The following is a 19443-nucleotide window of genomic DNA, read 5'->3' on the forward strand; positions in this document are numbered from 1 at the left end:
AAACAGGACTTGTCGTCCTTAACTGGAAAGGGAAGGGTGATCACCTGGATTGCAGCAGCTATAGGTGGACAACACTGCTCTCAGTGCCGGGTAAGGTCATTGCTAGGGTCGTCCTCCGTAGGATCTGTGATCACTTGCTTACCTACCAGCGACCGGAACAGTCTGGTTTTATGCCTAAGAAGTCTACCATCGACCGCATCCTGGCACTGAGGATTCTCATGGAGCGCAAATGCGAATATCGGCAGAGTTTCTTTACAGCCTTTGTCGATTTTTGCAAATCGTTTGACTCAGTTGATCGAGCCGCCCGGTGGGACATCCTGAGGATTTGTGGGATCCCCTCAAGGTTGTTGGATGTAATGGCTGGCCTGTACACTGGTACTGTGAGTGCTTTGCAGAGTGGAGGCACGACCTCTGCGTTTTTCCCAGTTGATTCTGGGGTTCATCAGGGGTGTGTTGTTGCTCCTACTCTCTTCAATGCTTGTATGGATCGGGTGTTGGGTAAGGTCGTGGGGTTCAGTGGCTGTGGGGCATCTGTTGGTGAAGAAAGGTTCATAGATCTTGACTTTGCTGAGGATGCTGTGATCTTTGCGGAGGCAATGAAGGCTCTGATCAGGGCTCTCGAGAGACTGAGCGAGGAGTCTGAGTGTCTAGCTTGCGAGTGCCCTGGATAAAAACCAAGATCCAGGCCTTTAATGACCTCTTGGGCACAGCCGTCAGCAGTGTGTCTGTTTGCGGAGAGAGTGTTGACCTTTTTGAGAGGTTTGCTTATCTTGGCAGTGATATTCATGTCTCTTCCTATGAAGTCAGTAGATGGATTGGGAGAGCATGGGGGGTCATGAGGTCGCGGGAAAGGGGTGTGTGGCGCTCATGATATTTATGCAAAAGGACGAAGGTCCAAGTCTTTTGAGTCCTGGTGCTTCCTGTCTTGCTATATGGTTGCGAGACATGGATGCTATCTAGTGACCTGAGACGAAGACTGGACTGCTTTGGTACTGTGTCTCTCTGGAAAATCCTTGGCGGTTGCTCATGGAGTCCCGAATGAGGCACATTCCCTGCATTGTGAGGGAGCGTCAGTTACAGCACTACGGCCATGTGGCAAATTTCCCAGAGGATGATCCGGCTTGTAAGATCCTCATTGTTTGGGACCCGAGTGGCTGGACCAGGCCAATGGGTCACCCACATAACCCCTGGCTGCGGTAGATAGAGGGTCATTTCTGGAGGGTGGGACTGGACTGCGCGTCTGCCTGGGGGGTTGCAAACTGGGAACCCGAGTTGTTTCGTTGTGTAGTGAGTGCGACAACATACTGTACCCGCACATGCTCCCCAACTTGACTTGGTAAGGAAAATGCATCTAGGTTTGAGAATAAAGTTAGAGCACTTGGCGCTCATTTGGAAGATTGTAAGCAAACGTTCATGACTCGTATTGAAATAGCTGAACAACTGGCATCTACCACTGACAGAAAAGCAATGGCTGCAAATTCCGAATGCAAAGTACTTGGAGACAGACTAGCTGCAGTGGAAGAAGATGGATGCAGAAGGAATAATATTAGAATCGAAGGTCTCCCTGCAAATCATTAAAGTCCAAACGCAGTGAAATTCACAGCTGAACTATTCTCTAAAATAATTGGAGAAGACTTAAAATCAGACCGCAAGATATTTGCAGCTTACTGCATATGTGGATCGAATACCTTAAAACCTAAGACACTCACCGTGTGTTTTGAAAAATTTAAATTACTTATAATGTTACTTCTCAGACAAACAAAAGGTTATATTTGAAAATAACCACATTTGTATTTTTTCTGATTTCTCACCCTCAACATTAAAAATTGTGACGTGTGGCTGGGGATCCTGCCCAGCTGGGATGCCGGGAAGGACCAGGAGAGGGACAATACCTCTCCTGGAGCATGAGAGGGCAGCCACCCTGGTCTGCATTGGGGCCATGGGATCAGAGCTTAGAAGCTCAACCCTGTTGGGGCCCAGGGCCACTGCCAGGAGGCACCCGGACGATTAGATAGATAGATAGATACTTGATTAATCCCAAGGGGAAATTCACATAATCCAGCAGCAGTATACTGATACAAAAAACAATATTAAATTAAATAGTAATAAAAATACATGTAAAAACCGACAATAACTTTGAGTAATGTTAGCATTTACTCCCCCGGGTGGAATTGAAGAGTCGCATAGTGTGGGGGAGGAACAATCTCCTCAGTCTATCAGTGGAGCAAGTGACTATAGATTATATATGCAGTCTCTTATATCCTGCCAAACTGAAAGTGGACATTCATGGCAAGCTCTACATTTTCACTTCTACATAAGAAGCAGAAAAAGAGCTAAGAAAACTGGTCTTGACACTTTTTTGAAATATAACCGTGAGTGGCATCCGGTTCAGGCATGGCAAAGAAGATCTGTAATTATACATTGTATTTCCTTCTCAACCACTACTTGCGTAGGTTTTGACTACAATCATATATATTTAATAATTTTTGTATTGCGGCTTACTATACTTATCCAGGGCTATTGTTTAACTTCATTCCCTGGGTTTACTCTCTCAAGACTGTTTAAGGTTGTATTTTATGCTTCTTAGTATTTGGACAGTATTGTTAATAGATATCTGTATTTTAATCCTTGTATGCCACTGCTGTGGGTCTTTATTTTGTTTTTGATGTGTCTCTAGGTATGTCAGAGAACTGGGACTTTGTGAAGTGTGGTCTAGCCTCATATTGGGAGGCAAATTGGGGAGGGGGGCAGAGAAAGAGAACAAGCTATCTCTATCCTTTTAATCCTTATAATTATAAGTGCCAACATAACAATGGATTTCATGGCAATAGCTCCTGGAAAAATTGGAAATTAAGGTCAAAGCTGTCTTATCTCAAATTAAAACTACAAAATGATAACAAAAGCTCAGAAGCAAAGTCTTCATGACCAAACAATTTTGTGAGCTGGAATGTTTAAGGTCTCGATCACGAATTAAAGAGAGAGAAAATATTCTCTAACCCAACAGGTCTAAACGCTAAAATTTCAGGAAACCCATTTATTAAGCAAGGATCAGTTTCGGCTGCACAGGGACTGGACTGGCCAAATAGTCCATTCCATCTTCACAAAGAAAACTAGAGGTGTGGGAATTCTTATAAACAGAACAATCTCATTTGTAGTATCAGATGTAGTATCTGATCCTGAATGGAGATATGCGATTGTCATGGGCAATTTATTTAACTCTAAATTGATTTTGATAAATATCTATGCACCTAATGTGAATGACAGATTGAAAGAAAATATTCTCTTACCTAACAGGTCTGAATAAAATATTTTTTCACGAGATCCACATATTAAGCAAGGATCAGTTTTGGCTGCACTGTAAATTGATTTTGATAAATATCTACGCACCCAATGTGAATGATAGAGACTTCATCTAAAACCTATTTGCATTCATTCTCAATATGAGCACTCATAAAATTATAATGGCTGGGGACTTCAATAGTGTTTTAAATCCACACCTAGATAGATCTCCTGCCACAGGGGCGATAACATCTAACACTGCAAAGACAGTAACACAGTTTCTAACTGATCACAACTTATCAGACCCCTGGAGATTTCTAAACCCAAGCTCAAGAGCATATTCCTAATACTCACCAGTGCATCACTGCTAATCAAGTATTGATTATTTCTTTATAGATTACAATTTTTGTCTACGATTAAATCTTGCAAGTATGATGCTGTTGTTATCTCCGACCACGCCACTCTGATCATGGAGCGCAAATCATTATACCTCACATACTCATCTTGCAGTTGGCGTCTTAACCCCCTTTTATTAGCAAATGAGAGCTGTGCAAAATTTACAGCCTCATACCTATACAGCCTCAGAGATCTCTGCAGCAACACTCTGGGGAAACTCTGAAGACTTTCTTAAGAGGGCAGATTATCTCATATCTTTCCCACAAAAATAAATTGGAAACCAAGAAGGTATCAGAGCTAATCAGTGGAATTACCAGAATAGGTCAGGAACATGCCAGGTGTCCAAATGAGGCTTTTCATAGGAAAAGAAAGGCTCTGCATTCAGAACTCAACATCTCTAGATGAAGAGATAGAAATAGAACAAGTCATTTTTAAATCAAGACATTATTACTGTGAACACGGAGAGAAAGCTAATAAGATCTTAGCTCAACAAATCTACAAGCAGGAAGTTCGCAGTGCAATCCCTGCAATTACCAACACAGACGGAGACAAAGTCATTGACCATAAAAACATAATGCACACATTTAGAGTGTACTACAAGTCCTTATATTCTACTTTGCTTAAAGAAGACAAGACACAATCTAATGCGTTTTTGGATGCATTACAGATACCACAACTAGCAGCTCTCACTGCAAAGGAATTGGATAAACATCTGGCACTGTCAGTATTACTAGATGCTATAAACTCAATTCAGAGTGGAAAAGCAGCATGCCCTGATTGCCACCCTGCCGGATTTTATAAGAAATTCTCAATTAAGTTAGCTCCCCTTTTATTAGCAACATTTACAGAATCTAGACAAAATAAAATTCTACCTCAAACATTTCACCAAGCATTAATTACCATCTTTCCTAAGCAAAACAAGGACTTATTACAATGTGCATCATACAGACCAATCTCACTCCTTAATGGTGATGTTAAGATACTCTCAATTCCTAGCTAGAAGGATTGAGAAAGGGCTTCCTTCGGTAATATCATAAGACCAAACTGGATTTATTAAAGGAAGACACTTAGCTTCCAGTCTTCGATGCCCTGCTTAATGTAATTTATTCACCCACAAAGTCTAACACCCGGAGATATTATCGTTGGATGCAGAAAAAGCATTTTATACGGTTGAATGGAACTACCTTTTTACTACATTGGAGAAATTTGGGTTTGGCCTTAACACTTGTGCATGGATCAATCTACTGTACAGGTACTGGTCATAAAATTAGAATATCATTACAAAGTTGATTTATTTCAGTAATTCCATTCAAAAAGTGAAACTTGTATATTAGATTCGTTCATTACACACAGACTGATGTATTTCAAATGCTTATTTCTTTTAATTTTGATGATTATAACTGACAACTAATGAAAGTCTCTAATTCAGTATCTCGAAAAATTAGAATATTGTGAAAAGGTTCAATATTGAAGACACCTGGGGCCTCATGTATAACGCCGTGCGTAGAACTCGCACTATAATATGGCGTAAGCACAAAAGCCGAAATGTGCTTACGCACAGAAAAATCCAGATGCAGGAATCTGTGCGTACTCCAACTTCCACGTTCTTCCTCTACATATATCCCGATCAGCGTGAAAACTAACGCTCGCGCACGCGCTTTATGTAACGCCCCAACTCCTCCCAGAATTACGCCTCTTTGAATATGCAAATCAATATAAATTGCCCCTTAAGCTCAGCCTTCTGTGAAAAGACAATGGGAAAAGCACGGGGGAAAATATAAGAATTTCAGCGAATACCAAGTGGAGACAAAGGAAAAACATACTATTTGTTCAAATAAACCGTGGAACAATCAACAAAAGGAAGTTGATCGAGTGACATAGCGTGTTGGAGAAACATGAAAGCTCACGTTCACAAAATCGCACAGTACCAGAAATAAAAAAGAAGTCACATATCAAAGTCGCCGTGAAAAGCCGAGTTGTAGCCCACCGTCTGAGTGTCATATGAAAGATTATTAGGGTACAGATAAAAAAGGCACACGGTGGGGAAAAATTATGAAATGTCAACTTCAATCTCGACATTTCCACTTTAATCACTTAGTTTATTTTGTCATTAAAGTAGAACATCATAAACTTCATCTTAAAATCGTTTAATTAACCAGTTTCTCAAATCACATCGTGATTAAAGTAGCACGTTAAATGCTTTGTTTTGTATTTGATTTTCTATGTGCTCTGTGTGTGTGAATCACTACTTGCTTCTTAAACCGGCTCTCTTCCTCCAACTGGATACAGAGTCCATTACATTCGTGATATTACAGCTCTCTGAATAACTAAAATACTGAGCTGTATACGTGATATATACGATAGGAGTTAAAGCACGTTATTAAACATGAGTTTCACTTCGATGAAATAATTTATTGCAGTAGTACTCGAGGGTGGCTCTAGGCTTGTGGTGGCACTGGGCAGAGGAAGAATCGGTGGCTCCTTCGCCCGGCAATGTCAGTAAGGTATCTTATGCACGGTGGATGGCCAGGTCCGTTGCAGACACTGCATAGCCGCCTCGTGCTCATGACACAAGCATTTAACTTTTGCTGAAATTTGTCGCTGCGTTTTTAGCTGTGTTGTTATTTTCTCTTTCTGTTTTATATTCAATATATATTGGCGTAGCCATCACTGCAGTCCTTGCTTTTCTTTCCCCAAGTAACCGATCGCCATACAATCAGCTCTGTAATAGTAATTAAGCCATCTGTAAGCTTAGCGCCGAATGTTCAAAACGTTTAAAGAACATTGAAATATCTTCGTAGTACATGTTTAATTATTCTATCCTTCACAACACTCCCAGTGAAGAATATAGATTATTTAAATGAAGTTAAAGTTTTATCTGTATAATTTAATAAACATATTTTGCTGCATTTCACCTTAAAAATGATATTGTCATCATATGTAAATACGCGCTTTATAAAGTGGCTCAGGTTGTGCGATATTATAACTATAGTGTAAGTTTACAGTGGGGTGATTGTACTTATAAGTTCTAACAGTTCTACAAGGAGCAATTGATTGAGTGCATTTAAAGTTCTTGGGATGAAACTGTTTATGAACCGCGAGGTCCGTATAGGAAAGGCTTTAAAACGTTTTGCAGTGGCTGAGGTAGCATGTCCTTGAAGCTGTGTGCCGATAATTCTCTTTCCGATCAGCTGCTGCTGTGATTCACACTCAGATACAGTGATATAAATACTCCGAGTGGTGCAGTCAGAGTAATATGGAAAAAGATGATCCGCTGTGGCAAGTCCTAACGGGAGAAGCTGAAAGAAGAAGAAGAAAAATAAGAAGAAGAGGAAGATGCAGTGAGAGTAACAACGCTAAAGCAGTTATGGTATTTGGAATACTATGGCTGTTCCCTGGACCATTATTTTGTTAAAAGTTAGTTACAATCAGATGCATTACACTAATAAACAATATGCGGTTAGTTTCAGTGTATTTATAAAGCCGCGTCAGGAAAATAAGGAGTAATCACACAGGGACAGTACCATTGCTTTGACGCTGTGTGCCGACAGTCTGCAAAACCGAGAACTTGCGTACGACAAGGCATGAGGTACCGTGGAAAAGTGCGTGGCTTTGCGCCAAGTGTAGGTTTTATACATCGCGATTTGAACGTGGAAAAGTTCTTCCGCAACATTTCTGTGTGTACACACCGTTTATACATGAGGCCCCTGGTGCCACACTCTAAATAGCTAATTAAGTCAAAACACCTGCAAAAGCCTTAAAATGGTCTTTCAGTCTAGTTCTGTAGGCTACACAATCATGGGGAAGACTGCTAACTTGACAGTTGTCCAAAAGACGACCATTGACACCTTGCACAAAGAGGGCAAGACACAAAAGGTCATTGCTAAAGAGGCTGGCTGTTCACAGAGCTCTGTGTCCAAGCACATTAATAGAGAGGCGAAGGGAAGAACAAGATGTGGTAGAAAAAAGTGTACAAGCAATAGGGATAACAGCACCCTGGAGAGGATTGTGAAACAAACCCCATTCAAAACTGTGGGGGAGATTCACAAAGAGTGGATTGCAGCTGGAGTCAGTGCTTCAAGAACCACCACGCACAGACGTATGCAAGACATGGGTTTCAGCTGTCACATTCCTTGTCAAGCCACTCTTGAACAAGAGACAGCATCAGAAGCGTCTCGCCTGGGCTAAAGACAAAAAAGACTGGACTGCTGCTGAGTGGTCCAAAGTTATGTTCTTTGATGAAAGTAAATTTTGCATTTCCTTTGGAAATCAAGGTGCCAGAGTCTGGAGGAAGAGAGGAGAGGCACAGAATCCACGTTGCTTGAGGTCCAGTGTAAAGTTTCCACAGTCAGTGATGGTTTGGGGTGCCATGTCATCTGCTGGTGTTGGTCCATTGTGTTTTCTGAGGTCCAAGGCCAACGCAGCCGTCTACCAGGAAGTTTTAGAGCACTTCATGCTTCCTGCTGCTGACGAACTTTATGGAGATGCAGATTTCATTTTCCAACAGGACCTGGCACCTGCACACAGTGCCAAATCTACCAGTACCTGGTTTAAGGACCATGGTATCCCTGTTCTTGATTGACCAGCAAACTCACCTGACCTTAACCCCATAGAAAATCTATGGGGTATTGTGAAGAGGAAGATGCAATACGCCAGACCCAACAATTCAGAAGAGCTGAAGGCCACTATCAGAGCAAAATGGGCTCTCATAACACCTGAGCAGTGCCACAGACTGATCGACTCCATGCCACGCCGCATTGCTGCAGTAATCCAGGCCAAAGGAGCCCCAACTAAATATTGAGTGCTGTACATGCTCATACTTTTCATGTTCATACCTTTCAGTTGGCCAACATTTCTAAAAATCCTTTTTTTGCATTGGTCTTAATTGATATTCTAATTTTCCGAGATACTGAATTTGGGACTTTCATTAGTTGTCAGTTATAATCATCAAAATTAAAAGAAATAAACATTTGAAATACATCAGTCTGTGTGTAATAAATGAATCTAATATACAAGTTTCACTTTTTGAATGGAATTACTGAAATAAATCAGCTTTGTCATATTCCAATTTTATGACCAGCACCTGTATAACAGTCCAGAAGCTTCAGTTTGTATTAACAACATTGTTTCAAACTAGAACGTGGTACTAGACAAGGATGCCCCTTGTTACCACTGCTTTTTGCAATTGCTATGCAGTTCACTGTTGAAATGTGAGATAAAGGGATCATCAGAGAAGGACTTGAACAGAAAATTTCACTATATGCTGATGATATGGTACTATTTCTGTCAGATCCACAAAATACTGTGCCTGCAGTACTAACAGAATTTTAAAATATTTCTGGTTTCAGAATTAATTTCAATAAATGTATGCTCTTTCCAGTGAACTCTCAAACACACAATATTAGGTTGGACAAAATTAAGCAAGACTTGCTCCTTCATCTCACTTTAGCTGGAAGAATTAACACTTTTTCTATTTCAAAACATTCCAACATACATCAATAAATATTTTTTAAGAAGTTAGATTCAATCATAACCTCATTTATTTGGAATTCAAAACATCCATGTATGCATAGGGCGACCTCATAAAGACCCAAGGCAGAAGGTTGCATGGCTCTACCTAACTTTCAGTTTTATTACTGAGCAGCAGATATACAAGCTATAAAAACCTGGACACTGACACAAATAAATGAACATACACAGGTTTGGTCCGCAGTAGAAATACAATACTACAGTACTTCTTTTATATTCCTTGCCTTGTACCCCAATAAGTAGAAGTTTTCACCAATGTACTAACAACACAATTGTGCTGAAATCACTCAGAATATGGAACCAATGTAGGAATTACTTAAAAATAAGGATGTTTTTCTCTGTGGCACCTCTGCCTGATAACCACATTTTTCCACCCTCTCAAACGTATGCAGTTTTTAATGGCTGGAAAACATTTGGGGTTGAATCACTTACAGATTTGTACATAGATGTCTTTGCATCCTTCGAACAATTACACTACAAATTTAACTTTCCAGCAACACATTTCTTTCACTACCTCAAAATCAGAAAGTTTGTTAAACAAAACCTGCCCAATTTTCCTCACCTCCCACCAGTCTCTTTTCCGGAAAAATATTGTTCAGTCTTGTGGACTCAGTCAGCAATTTTGTAATATATAAAAACTTTTTACAGTCCCTCCCTTTTAAAGATCCCAGAGTGCATTGGTAAAAGGATCTCTTACTCAACATTTCAGAAAAGGAGTGGAAGGCAGCCATGCACATAATTCACTCTAGCTCTATATGCGCAAAGCATACAGTTATTCAACTTAAAATTATATATTGAGCGCAGCTGTCTAATTTAAAATTGTCCAAACTGTTTCCAGGGAAAGATGCAACCTGCGAACATTGCAATCAAGTCCCAGCCTCATTAGGCCATATGTTTTGGATGTGCACCAAATTAACATCATTTTGGACCAGAATCTTTAAATGCCTCTCAGACAGCCTTGGAGTCATAATTCCTCCTAATCTACTAACAGCTGTGTTTTGTGTTCTTCCAGATGGAGTGGAGAATGACAAACAAATTGTAATTGCCTTTACTTTACTATTGGCACATAGACTTATTTTGCTTATTTGCTTATTTTTTAAGTCAGTGGGTAATGATGTTATATGCTATTTGAAATTGAAAAAAATCTAATTCTCATTTAGAGGATCTGTACAAAACTTTTTAAAAACCTGGTAGGATCTAATCAATAACATTTTAGAATAAACATTTAAATTGACGAAGTGGATTCTCTTTCCTTTTTTATTCTATTGTATTTATTTATTTATTTGTTTTTCCTACTATAAAGTTTTACTCTGTTGGCCTAGCTCTCTTTCTCTTGGGTGGGAGTTGATTTGTTACAAACCTATTTTTGTAAAATTTGCTTATATGGAATGCTGTTTGATTTTATAAATTCAACAGAAAGGAAAAAAAAATTACACTTTTTTTTCTCCAGAAAGCTTTGTCTAAAGGATACATCTTGAATTCATTAGTTTTTCTTGTATTCATTAGTTTTTAAAATTTGTATTATTGTGTAACTACATTAATTTACTCCCGGCTTTGTAAATACCTGTTGGTGAAACATTTGCAAAGTTGGTAGGATCTTAAGTAGAGTCAGAGAAGACTTTTAGATTTATTACATTTTCAGTTGTTTATATTGAAAGTCCAGTGTTCTTAACAAATGAACATGATTTTATTGTAAATTAACAAATATTTTATTTTAGTAGTTTTATTAATATGCTATTTAAGTATCATTATCAATATAGCATTTTGTTTTACTTGTATTACCTGAAGATACCTCAAGACATGTATTAATAAGTAACATTTGATATCTTAGATTAACTAGAAGTAATTGTTCTGCTATAATTAACTGGATTAAGCAGGGTTGAAGAATTTGACAAATATTTATACGTAGATCAGCTGCATGATTACTATATGCCATAATTAAGCTATCTTTTATCTGAATTTATAATTAGCATTTTTTTCTCATTTCTTATTTCAATTTTAGAACTGGGTGGAATCGTCTTTTTACTTTAACTTTGTTTGTGGAGCATTTACTACTGGGAATTGAGAACATCAACAGAAATTTGGAGGGTGTTGTGGTGAAGCACACACTGAGACTTGGAAAGGTAGTTTCTTTTTACTCACTGCATCAAATTATGTTCTGTTCTGTCTTTACCACAACATACTGATGTTTCACAATTAATAAATTGGATATTTAAATACTCTAATAGCTGTACCACTCCATAGGTTGCTGCAAATGAGTATTTTACTCTTCTGATGGCATTAACACCTTCAAGCCCTGGCCACTGTTCACCAGCTAATCTTAATTATTTGATTTACATAAATAAATCTTGTTGCATTCTTTTTCTATAGAATGGTTGCTTTTTTACATATTAAGATTGCAATGGTTCAGGAAAGTAGCTTGGTTACTTGTTTTTTTAGCCATGGATAAGTGAAAAAGTATTTTTCAGTATAATTTTAGATCATATCTGTGCATTTTGCTGATCATTGTGAATGTATAAGGCAGACGATGTATGAATCCCTTTGATAATAAATGTAAAACATGATGAGATTGTAAGAGAGGAGACTTTGTTGCTGTTGAATCATTCAGAGTTAAGTATTAATGTAGGAGATGTTGCTTTGATAGTGTTCTTTCTCTTGAAAAGAGTTTATGACAAATTGTAGTAGTTCTATAATGTTTTACCTTGTTAACTATTATGGATGCAATGAGATGTCAAGCATAATAACACCTTTTGTTGGCTAACTAAAATGATTACAGTATGCAAGCATTCAAGGCAGTTTAGGTCCTTTACATCTTCCCTAAAAAGTCGAATATGTTGCAGACCTTTGTGGTTTTAAAGTGGTTTTATATTTTTTTTGGGAAAAACAATGGTTTAACTAATTTTTGTTTTGTGCCTTCGCCCACCATAACCTATCATCTATGGGGAGGAGCGAAAGCTTTAGATTTGTCAAAAATTTCAATCTCCAGTTTTCAATGGATCTCAGTATTTTTGAGGCCCCTTATACCAAAACAATCGATATATCGATGATGGGTGTATGTCTGTGCGTCACAGTTTCTAGAGCGAAAAATACCATACTCGAAACATAAGTCTGTTATGAGATGATGATGTGCTGATTAGTTTTTGAGCCAAGTCTTGCAAGATAAAGAGTCACTGTAGAGGATCCCTTAAATACCATAATTGTGCAATCCTTCTCGTCAGTTGCTTTTGTAGTAACCTGTTTTATGATCAGAAAGATCAGCATCACATCAGTAAATAATTACTGAAATGTTATAGAATAGTTTGGGTAACTTGGTTACTAGGATGTAAAGCCCACTGTCGCTAATGTCTGATTTTGTTTTTCTATTTCGGCAGTTACTGCAAGAAAATTCAGACTTAAAATGTGAAAAAACATTCCTTGCCGTGATTGACTTGCTTAAGGAGTGTAAAGAAGAAGCAAGTACAAAGTTTTTCAGGTATTGGTATCTTTCTGAAGTAAGGTACTTTTTACTAGTCATCTACAGTATGAAATGTGCCATCTAAGTAATAATGTTCCTGAAGTATAGCTGTGTCTGAGGGAATGGTTCATGTACCTATTTATTAAATAATATTCTGTTGAATACAGGCCTGGTACAAGTTATTGTAAAGTGCTGTGCATTTCCAGCAAATACTTCTCATTTATAGGAGACAAAGCAAATACTCTTTCTTAAAAAGTCAGTGTTACATAGCAATTTTGATTTTTCTTAACTGCTATAGATTTGGTTACCAGTCTTGCCCTGTATGTCTCGGAGACCCAGTGAATCCAGTAAATTTACAATGCAGTCACATCTTCTGCCAGTGCTGCATAAAACAGTGGCTAACTCCAGGTCAGATGTTTTGCCCATCTTGTAGAGTAGTCCTCCCTGATGACTACAAAGTTGAAGTTTCAGAAGAAATTGGGTAAGTTGTTTTTTTTTTCTTCCTCTCTAACTGATGTGTTATTTTTTTGAAGTATTTGTCAGCACTGATGTGCAATTTTCGCACCACAGAAGAAACTTAATGTTCTGCTACAATTGTGCTAAAAATCATTTTTTTACCACAATAGTAATGTAACATTTGTCTGTGGTTTTCTGCCAGCACAAATGTTAAGGGTTTTATTAAGTACATTGTCAAAGATTACCCAGATTAACTGGTTAGTTAAGTTACATATGAAGAAAAATTATCTTCCACTGCATGATGGACAGAAAAACAGATTGTGATGTTACTTTTTAATGTCAGATTGTGATTTTTTTTTAACATTTTAGCCAAAAACAGTTACTCAGTATCATCAATGGGAAAATTTAATTACTGTAATGTACTTTTTTTTCCTATTTGAGTGAATTGCAGAATTTCTTGAGCAGGTTTGACATGTGGCCAAAACTATAGTCTGTAATATCATGCTTGTGTTGTTATCACAGAATAGAATATCATGCACATTATGCTACTTTCCAGTTCCAGAAGGCAACCAACACATAGATCAAGACAATTTGCACCTTCCACATACATTTGAAGAATACATTATAGTATGTAATTAGAATATGGGACATGAGCACCAGAAGGAAACAGCTGTACCGTTGTGCTATTTTCATAGTACTGTAACATTTTTAGATGCCACATGGACTGGACGGGCATCCCGGCTGGGGAGGAAGTAAGAAGCAGACCCGGAAGGAAGGATTGGAAAAGATGGACAGACAGCCCATGGAAAAGAAAAGTCATCACTGGGGAGTTTTTATTCCTCCAGTGCGCTAGATGGTAGCAGTACTAGATTTTCGTGCCCAGTGGGAAGCTAGCAGGGCATACGAGAAAATGTTGTCTGGCAGAGCAGCCTTGCTGGGGTCACTGGGTGATGCGAAGAGGGCTCTGCAGGGAGATAAGTTCCCTGTTATAATGGCCTTCCATGTGACCCAGAAGTGCTTCCATCGGGCAATCTCCCTAGTACTGGAAGTATTCCCGGGTCTGTAATAAAAGGAACCGCACTCCCTCATCCAGGCAAGTCGGAGCTGGGAGAGAGAAAGGCAACACTCAACCGCAGGAGGGCAGTGCGGTGGTGACAGAGTTATTCTGAGGAGAGGAAAAACCTGTGTGTTGTGCTTTTTGTAACATATTTGAGGTATTCTGGTTAATAAACCAAACTTTATTTGAACCCGGGACTGTGCTTGGGTGTTCGTGTTGTGGTTTGGGCCGTTGACACCCTGGTGTCCATCACACGTTACAATATTTGTTCTGAATGATCTGTAAAATTAATGTTGAGAGATAAACTATTGACTTGGATTGGCAAGCTTTGTTGGGCTGAATGACTTTTTTTCATAAAAAAAAAGATTCTGATCTAACTACAGCATACCCTTCTTCAGAAAAAAAAAAACAATTACATTCTTTTTTGCCAAGTGATAGTACTCACCAGCGAATGTATTATCAGTTTGATTTCTGTTTGTCATAAGGTATAAATCAATCTGCTGTTAATTCACAGAAATTTGTACCTAATTTTAGCTCTGTTGAATGACCGTAAAAGTAAGGAATCATTTTAAATTCACTCTTTTACCCCCGAAACCTGTTATTGGATGCTACTCCACATTCCACACTGCATTATTCTTTTATGTTTAGAATCTATTTGCAGCTTGTACCTCTGATGTGATGCTAAAAGAAATCATGAACAGAAATTTCTGGTAAACTTCAAACAGGAAGCCAATACTCTCTCCTTTTTATACTCAGTGGCTGAATTGTACCCTACCAAGAACTCTCATTATTAAAATAATAACTTATGGATATATTTACAGTGAAATAGTTTTCATTTTATTAATCCACCTTAACAAAAGGTGTATCTGTGTCTGTTTGTGTGTCCTTCCAGGTGCTTTGTCTCTGTCTTTCAAAAGATGGTGCATCACAAGCATTTTTAATAGTAAAATGCATTGCATTTGTCATTCCAATAGTTGGCAAATCACAAACATTAACACTGCTTTTACGTTCCCATACCAAATGGCATGTAAGAACAAAGTGTCCATCAATTTTCTCTAAAATGAAAATGGTAAGAGTTTTGGTACTAAAACCAGTTTTCAGCCAGTTTCTAATTTGCTGAGTTATATAAATTACCCATTTCCTCTGTAATCTCAAGGGTCTGTTTTGGTTGGCAGTTGTTTTTGGCCTCAGTGAGACTGAGAGTTTGAGTGTGGGTGTTGGTGTGTGTGACTGGACACCATGATGGCCTAGCTCCCTGTACAAGGCAATTTTTTGCTGTGTGTCCAGGGCTGCTAGTCTACACTTCAGTCCCACACAACTGTGATTTCTAATGAGACTGAGTTATTTTCAGAGAGTTAGCTGTGAATGATGTATGAATCCCTTTGGGAATAAATGTAAAACATGATAAGATTGTAAAAGAGGAGGCTTCTTTTCTGTGTAATCATTCAGAGTTAAGTATTTAAGTAGGAGAAAGTTGAGCACTAGAAAGTTCTGTATCTTTCAAATTATGTGCATAAGTATGGTGTGGTTTTGATGTTAATAATAAATTTGTGGTAATCGAATTTAAAAATAGCCTTAAAAGATTGTACTTTGCAATTTTTTTATTTAACAGAAAGCAATTGGCATGATTTTTTGAGAATCAAAAATAATTATGTCTTTTGGTAAAGTTATGTTAGTATTTCTTATAATTGATTTTCACTTGCCTGTGTCATGTGGTTGAATTCTGTGTGATGGTTGAGTACTATTCTGCATATTTAGCCTACTTTAAGTTCCCAAATAGTATTTGAACAACATTTTTATTAAGGCTTGGACTGGACATAGAGTTTTGGAATGGCCTTCTTTATTGAGCCATTCTGTTGTGGATTTATTCTGGTGTTTTACATTATTGATCCATGTTCAGTTAAGGTTTATTATTTTTATTGATGGCCTGACCTTTTGATGGTATACTGTATTCTCTGATAGGATATGAAAATTGTTTGGTGACACAATAAAAAATTATTTGGTGGCTTAGCTCCAAAACAGTTTTAATTTTCTACCTAACACAACATCCATTACAGCAAAGTAGAAGTCTTATTTTATTTGCACATGGTCTACAGGTGCATCTCAGTAAATTAGAATATCATCATAAAGTTAATTTATTTCAGTAATTCAATTCAAAAAGTGAAACTCATATATTATATAATTCATTACACACAGAGTGATATATTTCAAGCGTTTATTTCTTTTCATTTTGCTGATTATGGCTTATACAGTGCATCCGGAAAGTATTCACAGCGCATCACTTTTTCCACATTTTGTTACGTTACAGCCTTATTCCAAAATTATATTCCATTTTTTACTCAGAATTCTACACACAACACCCCATAATGACAATGTGAAAAATGTTTACTTGAGGTTTTTGCAAATTTATTAAAAATAAAAAACTGAGAAAGCACATGTACATAAGTATTCACAGCCTTTGCCATGAAGCCTCAAATTGAGCTCAGGTGCATCCTGTTTCCCCTGATCATCCTTGAGATATTTCTGCAGCTTAATTGGAGTCCACCTGTGGTAAATTCAGTTGATTGGACATGATTTGGAAAGGCACACACCTGTCTATATAAGGTCCCACAGTAGACAGTTCATGTCAGAGCAGAAACCAAGCATGAAATCAAAGGAATTGTCTGTAGACCTCCGAGACAGGATTGTCTCGAGGCGCAAATCTGGGGAAGGTTACAGAAACATTTCTGCTGCTTTGAAGGTCCCAATGAGCACATTGGCCTCCATCATCCGTAAGTGGAAGAAGTTCGAAACCACCAGGACTCTTCTTAGAGTTGGCCGGCCATCTAAACTGAGCGATCGGGGGAGAAGGACATCCTGGATGAAAACCTGCTCCAAAGTTCTCTTGACCACAGACTGGGGCGACAGTTCATCTTTCAGCAGGACAACGACCCTAAGCACACAGCCAAGATATCAAAGCTTCAGGACAACTCTGTGAATGTCCTTGAGTGGCCCAGCCAGAGCCCAGTCTTGAATCCGATTAAACATCTCTAGAGAGATCTTAAAATGGCTGTGCACCGACGCTTCATATCCAACCTGATGGAGCCTGAGAGCTGCTGCAAAGAGGAATGGGCGAAACTGGCCAAGGATAGGTGTGCCAAGCTTGTGGTATCATATTCAAAAAAGACTTGAGGCTGTAATTGCTGCCAAAGGTGCATCGACAAAGTATTGATCAAAGGCTGTGAATACTAATGTACATGTGATTTCTCAGTTTTTTTAGTTTTAATAAATTTGCAAAAACCTCAGACTTTTTTCACATTGTCATTATGGGGTGTTGTGTGTAGAATTCTGAGGAAAAAAATGAATTCAATCCATTTTGGAATAAGGCTGTAACATAACAAAATGTGGAAAAAGTGAGGCGCTGTGAATACTTTCTGGATGCACTGTAGGTGATATTCTGATTTATTATGATGCACCTGTACAACAAACGTCTGTAATGTAGAACTAAAATATAGATCAAGTTTGTTCTTTTACTGACTTTTGAGCTAAGCACATTTTATATTGACTGTGCCAAGGTGCGTGTGCAGATTTTCTTTTTTTGTTTTTAGATCTGAATATGATCGAATTACTTGATCTATTACATTTCTCCTAACTGTTTAGAATGTTTGTGTATATAATTCCCTAGAAACGATGGTTAATCCCTACCAGACACAAGGGACGGAACATTAATTCTTCTGTGATCCTATGAATGTTGCAGATATGATAATTGAACAGCTTTATGAAATTAATGATTATTTGCCATTTAATTCCTTTATTGAGGTTTAATTGATTGATTGTAAAATGTGGTTTTCACTTTTATTTGTTACAGTTGGTCATTTGAATCTATTCATACATTTTTTCTAAAATCATATTTCCCATTTAAGTATCTATTTAACAATACAGTGGATTTTCTACTATTGCACAGCACTGAATATTTGTAACAGAGTACAGTAAAGTAGCAGTGTGAAAAAGTGTCACTAAATAATGTCCATTTTCATTGCCTGTTCCTTTGATGTGAATAACAGCTTCATGAATTTGAAGGTCTCAACCATTTATTACTATTAATGTAGAACTAAAATGTGTTAATATTTAGGTATTTTAAATTTGCTGTAGTATGAAGTGTAGGCATTTAGTTTGTAGGTGAGGAAAAATTGTAAATGTGTATTTGTAAATCTTATTTATTGTAAGCTGTACTGTTGCAGAACCCTGATTTTTTTTCTGCTTTATGATTTTCAGGAGTGCAGTAACAGTAAATGCAAAATTTCGAAACCGATGCAATGCATTTTTTATTGATGTGGTATCAACGTTGTGCTTTAAAGACAATGAACCACCTACTGAAAATATTATTTTTCATCTCCTGTCCTTGTTGATTTTCCAGACTGAAACAAGGTCATTATTTAAAAAAGGTAATCTTAAAGTGTTTGATTTTGATATTTTTAAAAAACTAAGTTGTGAAGCAAAAAGTGAAATATTTGTGTAAAGTAAGCTACAATGAAAAAGAAATTATAGTCCAGGCTATATTGTTTGCAGAGGTGATGGGGGAGACGAGTGGGTGTTTTCTCATTTAGCATTTAATAGTTTTTCAGTGCATCTTAAGCATTTCAGATCTTTGTCAGTATTCATTTGTTCATTTTATAGGTTGTGAATTCTTCACTAAGTCTTTGTCTCCCTTTGATGATTCTGTGGACAAAAATCCAGTTGTTCGATCTATTGTGCTCAAACTTTTGTTAAAGTACAGGTAATTTTATCTTCTTGCATTTCTACATTTCTGATTTGGTAATCCTAAAACATGAACATATCTTGTTTGAATTTGTATTCTAGTATTACCTGAAACACCCTTTCAAATCAATTGAAATAATTTAGTATGTTAATTTATTTGGGGTGCAGAGCAACAATCCATCTGCCTTATGTGTGTTGTGTAGTTTTGCCACTCATAATAATGATCCTATTAAACTAAAACACAATAAATCAGTAGGTCTTGAAATAAAGATTTTTGCAAGTCTTTTAGAGCTAATTAAAGTACAACAAATATCATTTATTGAAGGAAATCTGCAGTTCCTTTTATCAGAAAGTAAAATTTCTGATAAATGTAAGACAGCACATCAGTTAACTATTAGCATGCAGCAAGCTTCTGGTACCTCTGGAAATTTCACACTGTGCTTACAGTTTGCCAGTGAGTTGTGCAATTTGTCATCCACTGCAATTCCTGTTCCTGTAATCTGACGTCATTAAGGAGACAAGACAAAGTTACTGC

At 37.7% G+C, this 19443-nt stretch overlaps 1 protein-coding gene across 3 annotated transcripts in view; it reads left to right on the forward strand.

The window, feature by feature from the left end:
* The window catches only part of rnf213a (ring finger protein 213a), a 377172-nt gene that overhangs the window by 291492 nt on the left and 66237 nt on the right, over nt 1-19443 (forward strand). For all 3 annotated transcript variants that reach the window (XM_039739973.1, XM_039739975.1, XM_039739974.1), the window contains 5 exons: nt 11207-11327; nt 12576-12676; nt 12957-13139; nt 18426-18595; nt 18828-18927. In XM_039739973.1, the coding sequence (XP_039595907.1) occupies nt 11207-11327; nt 12576-12676; nt 12957-13139; nt 18426-18595; nt 18828-18927 (675 nt within the window). The remainder of the gene's footprint in view (nt 1-11206; nt 11328-12575; nt 12677-12956; nt 13140-18425; nt 18596-18827; nt 18928-19443) is intronic.

This window comes from Polypterus senegalus, chromosome 17 (genome assembly GCF_016835505.1).
Source record: "Polypterus senegalus isolate Bchr_013 chromosome 17, ASM1683550v1, whole genome shotgun sequence".
Classification (NCBI taxonomy): Eukaryota; Metazoa; Chordata; class Cladistia; order Polypteriformes; family Polypteridae; genus Polypterus; species Polypterus senegalus.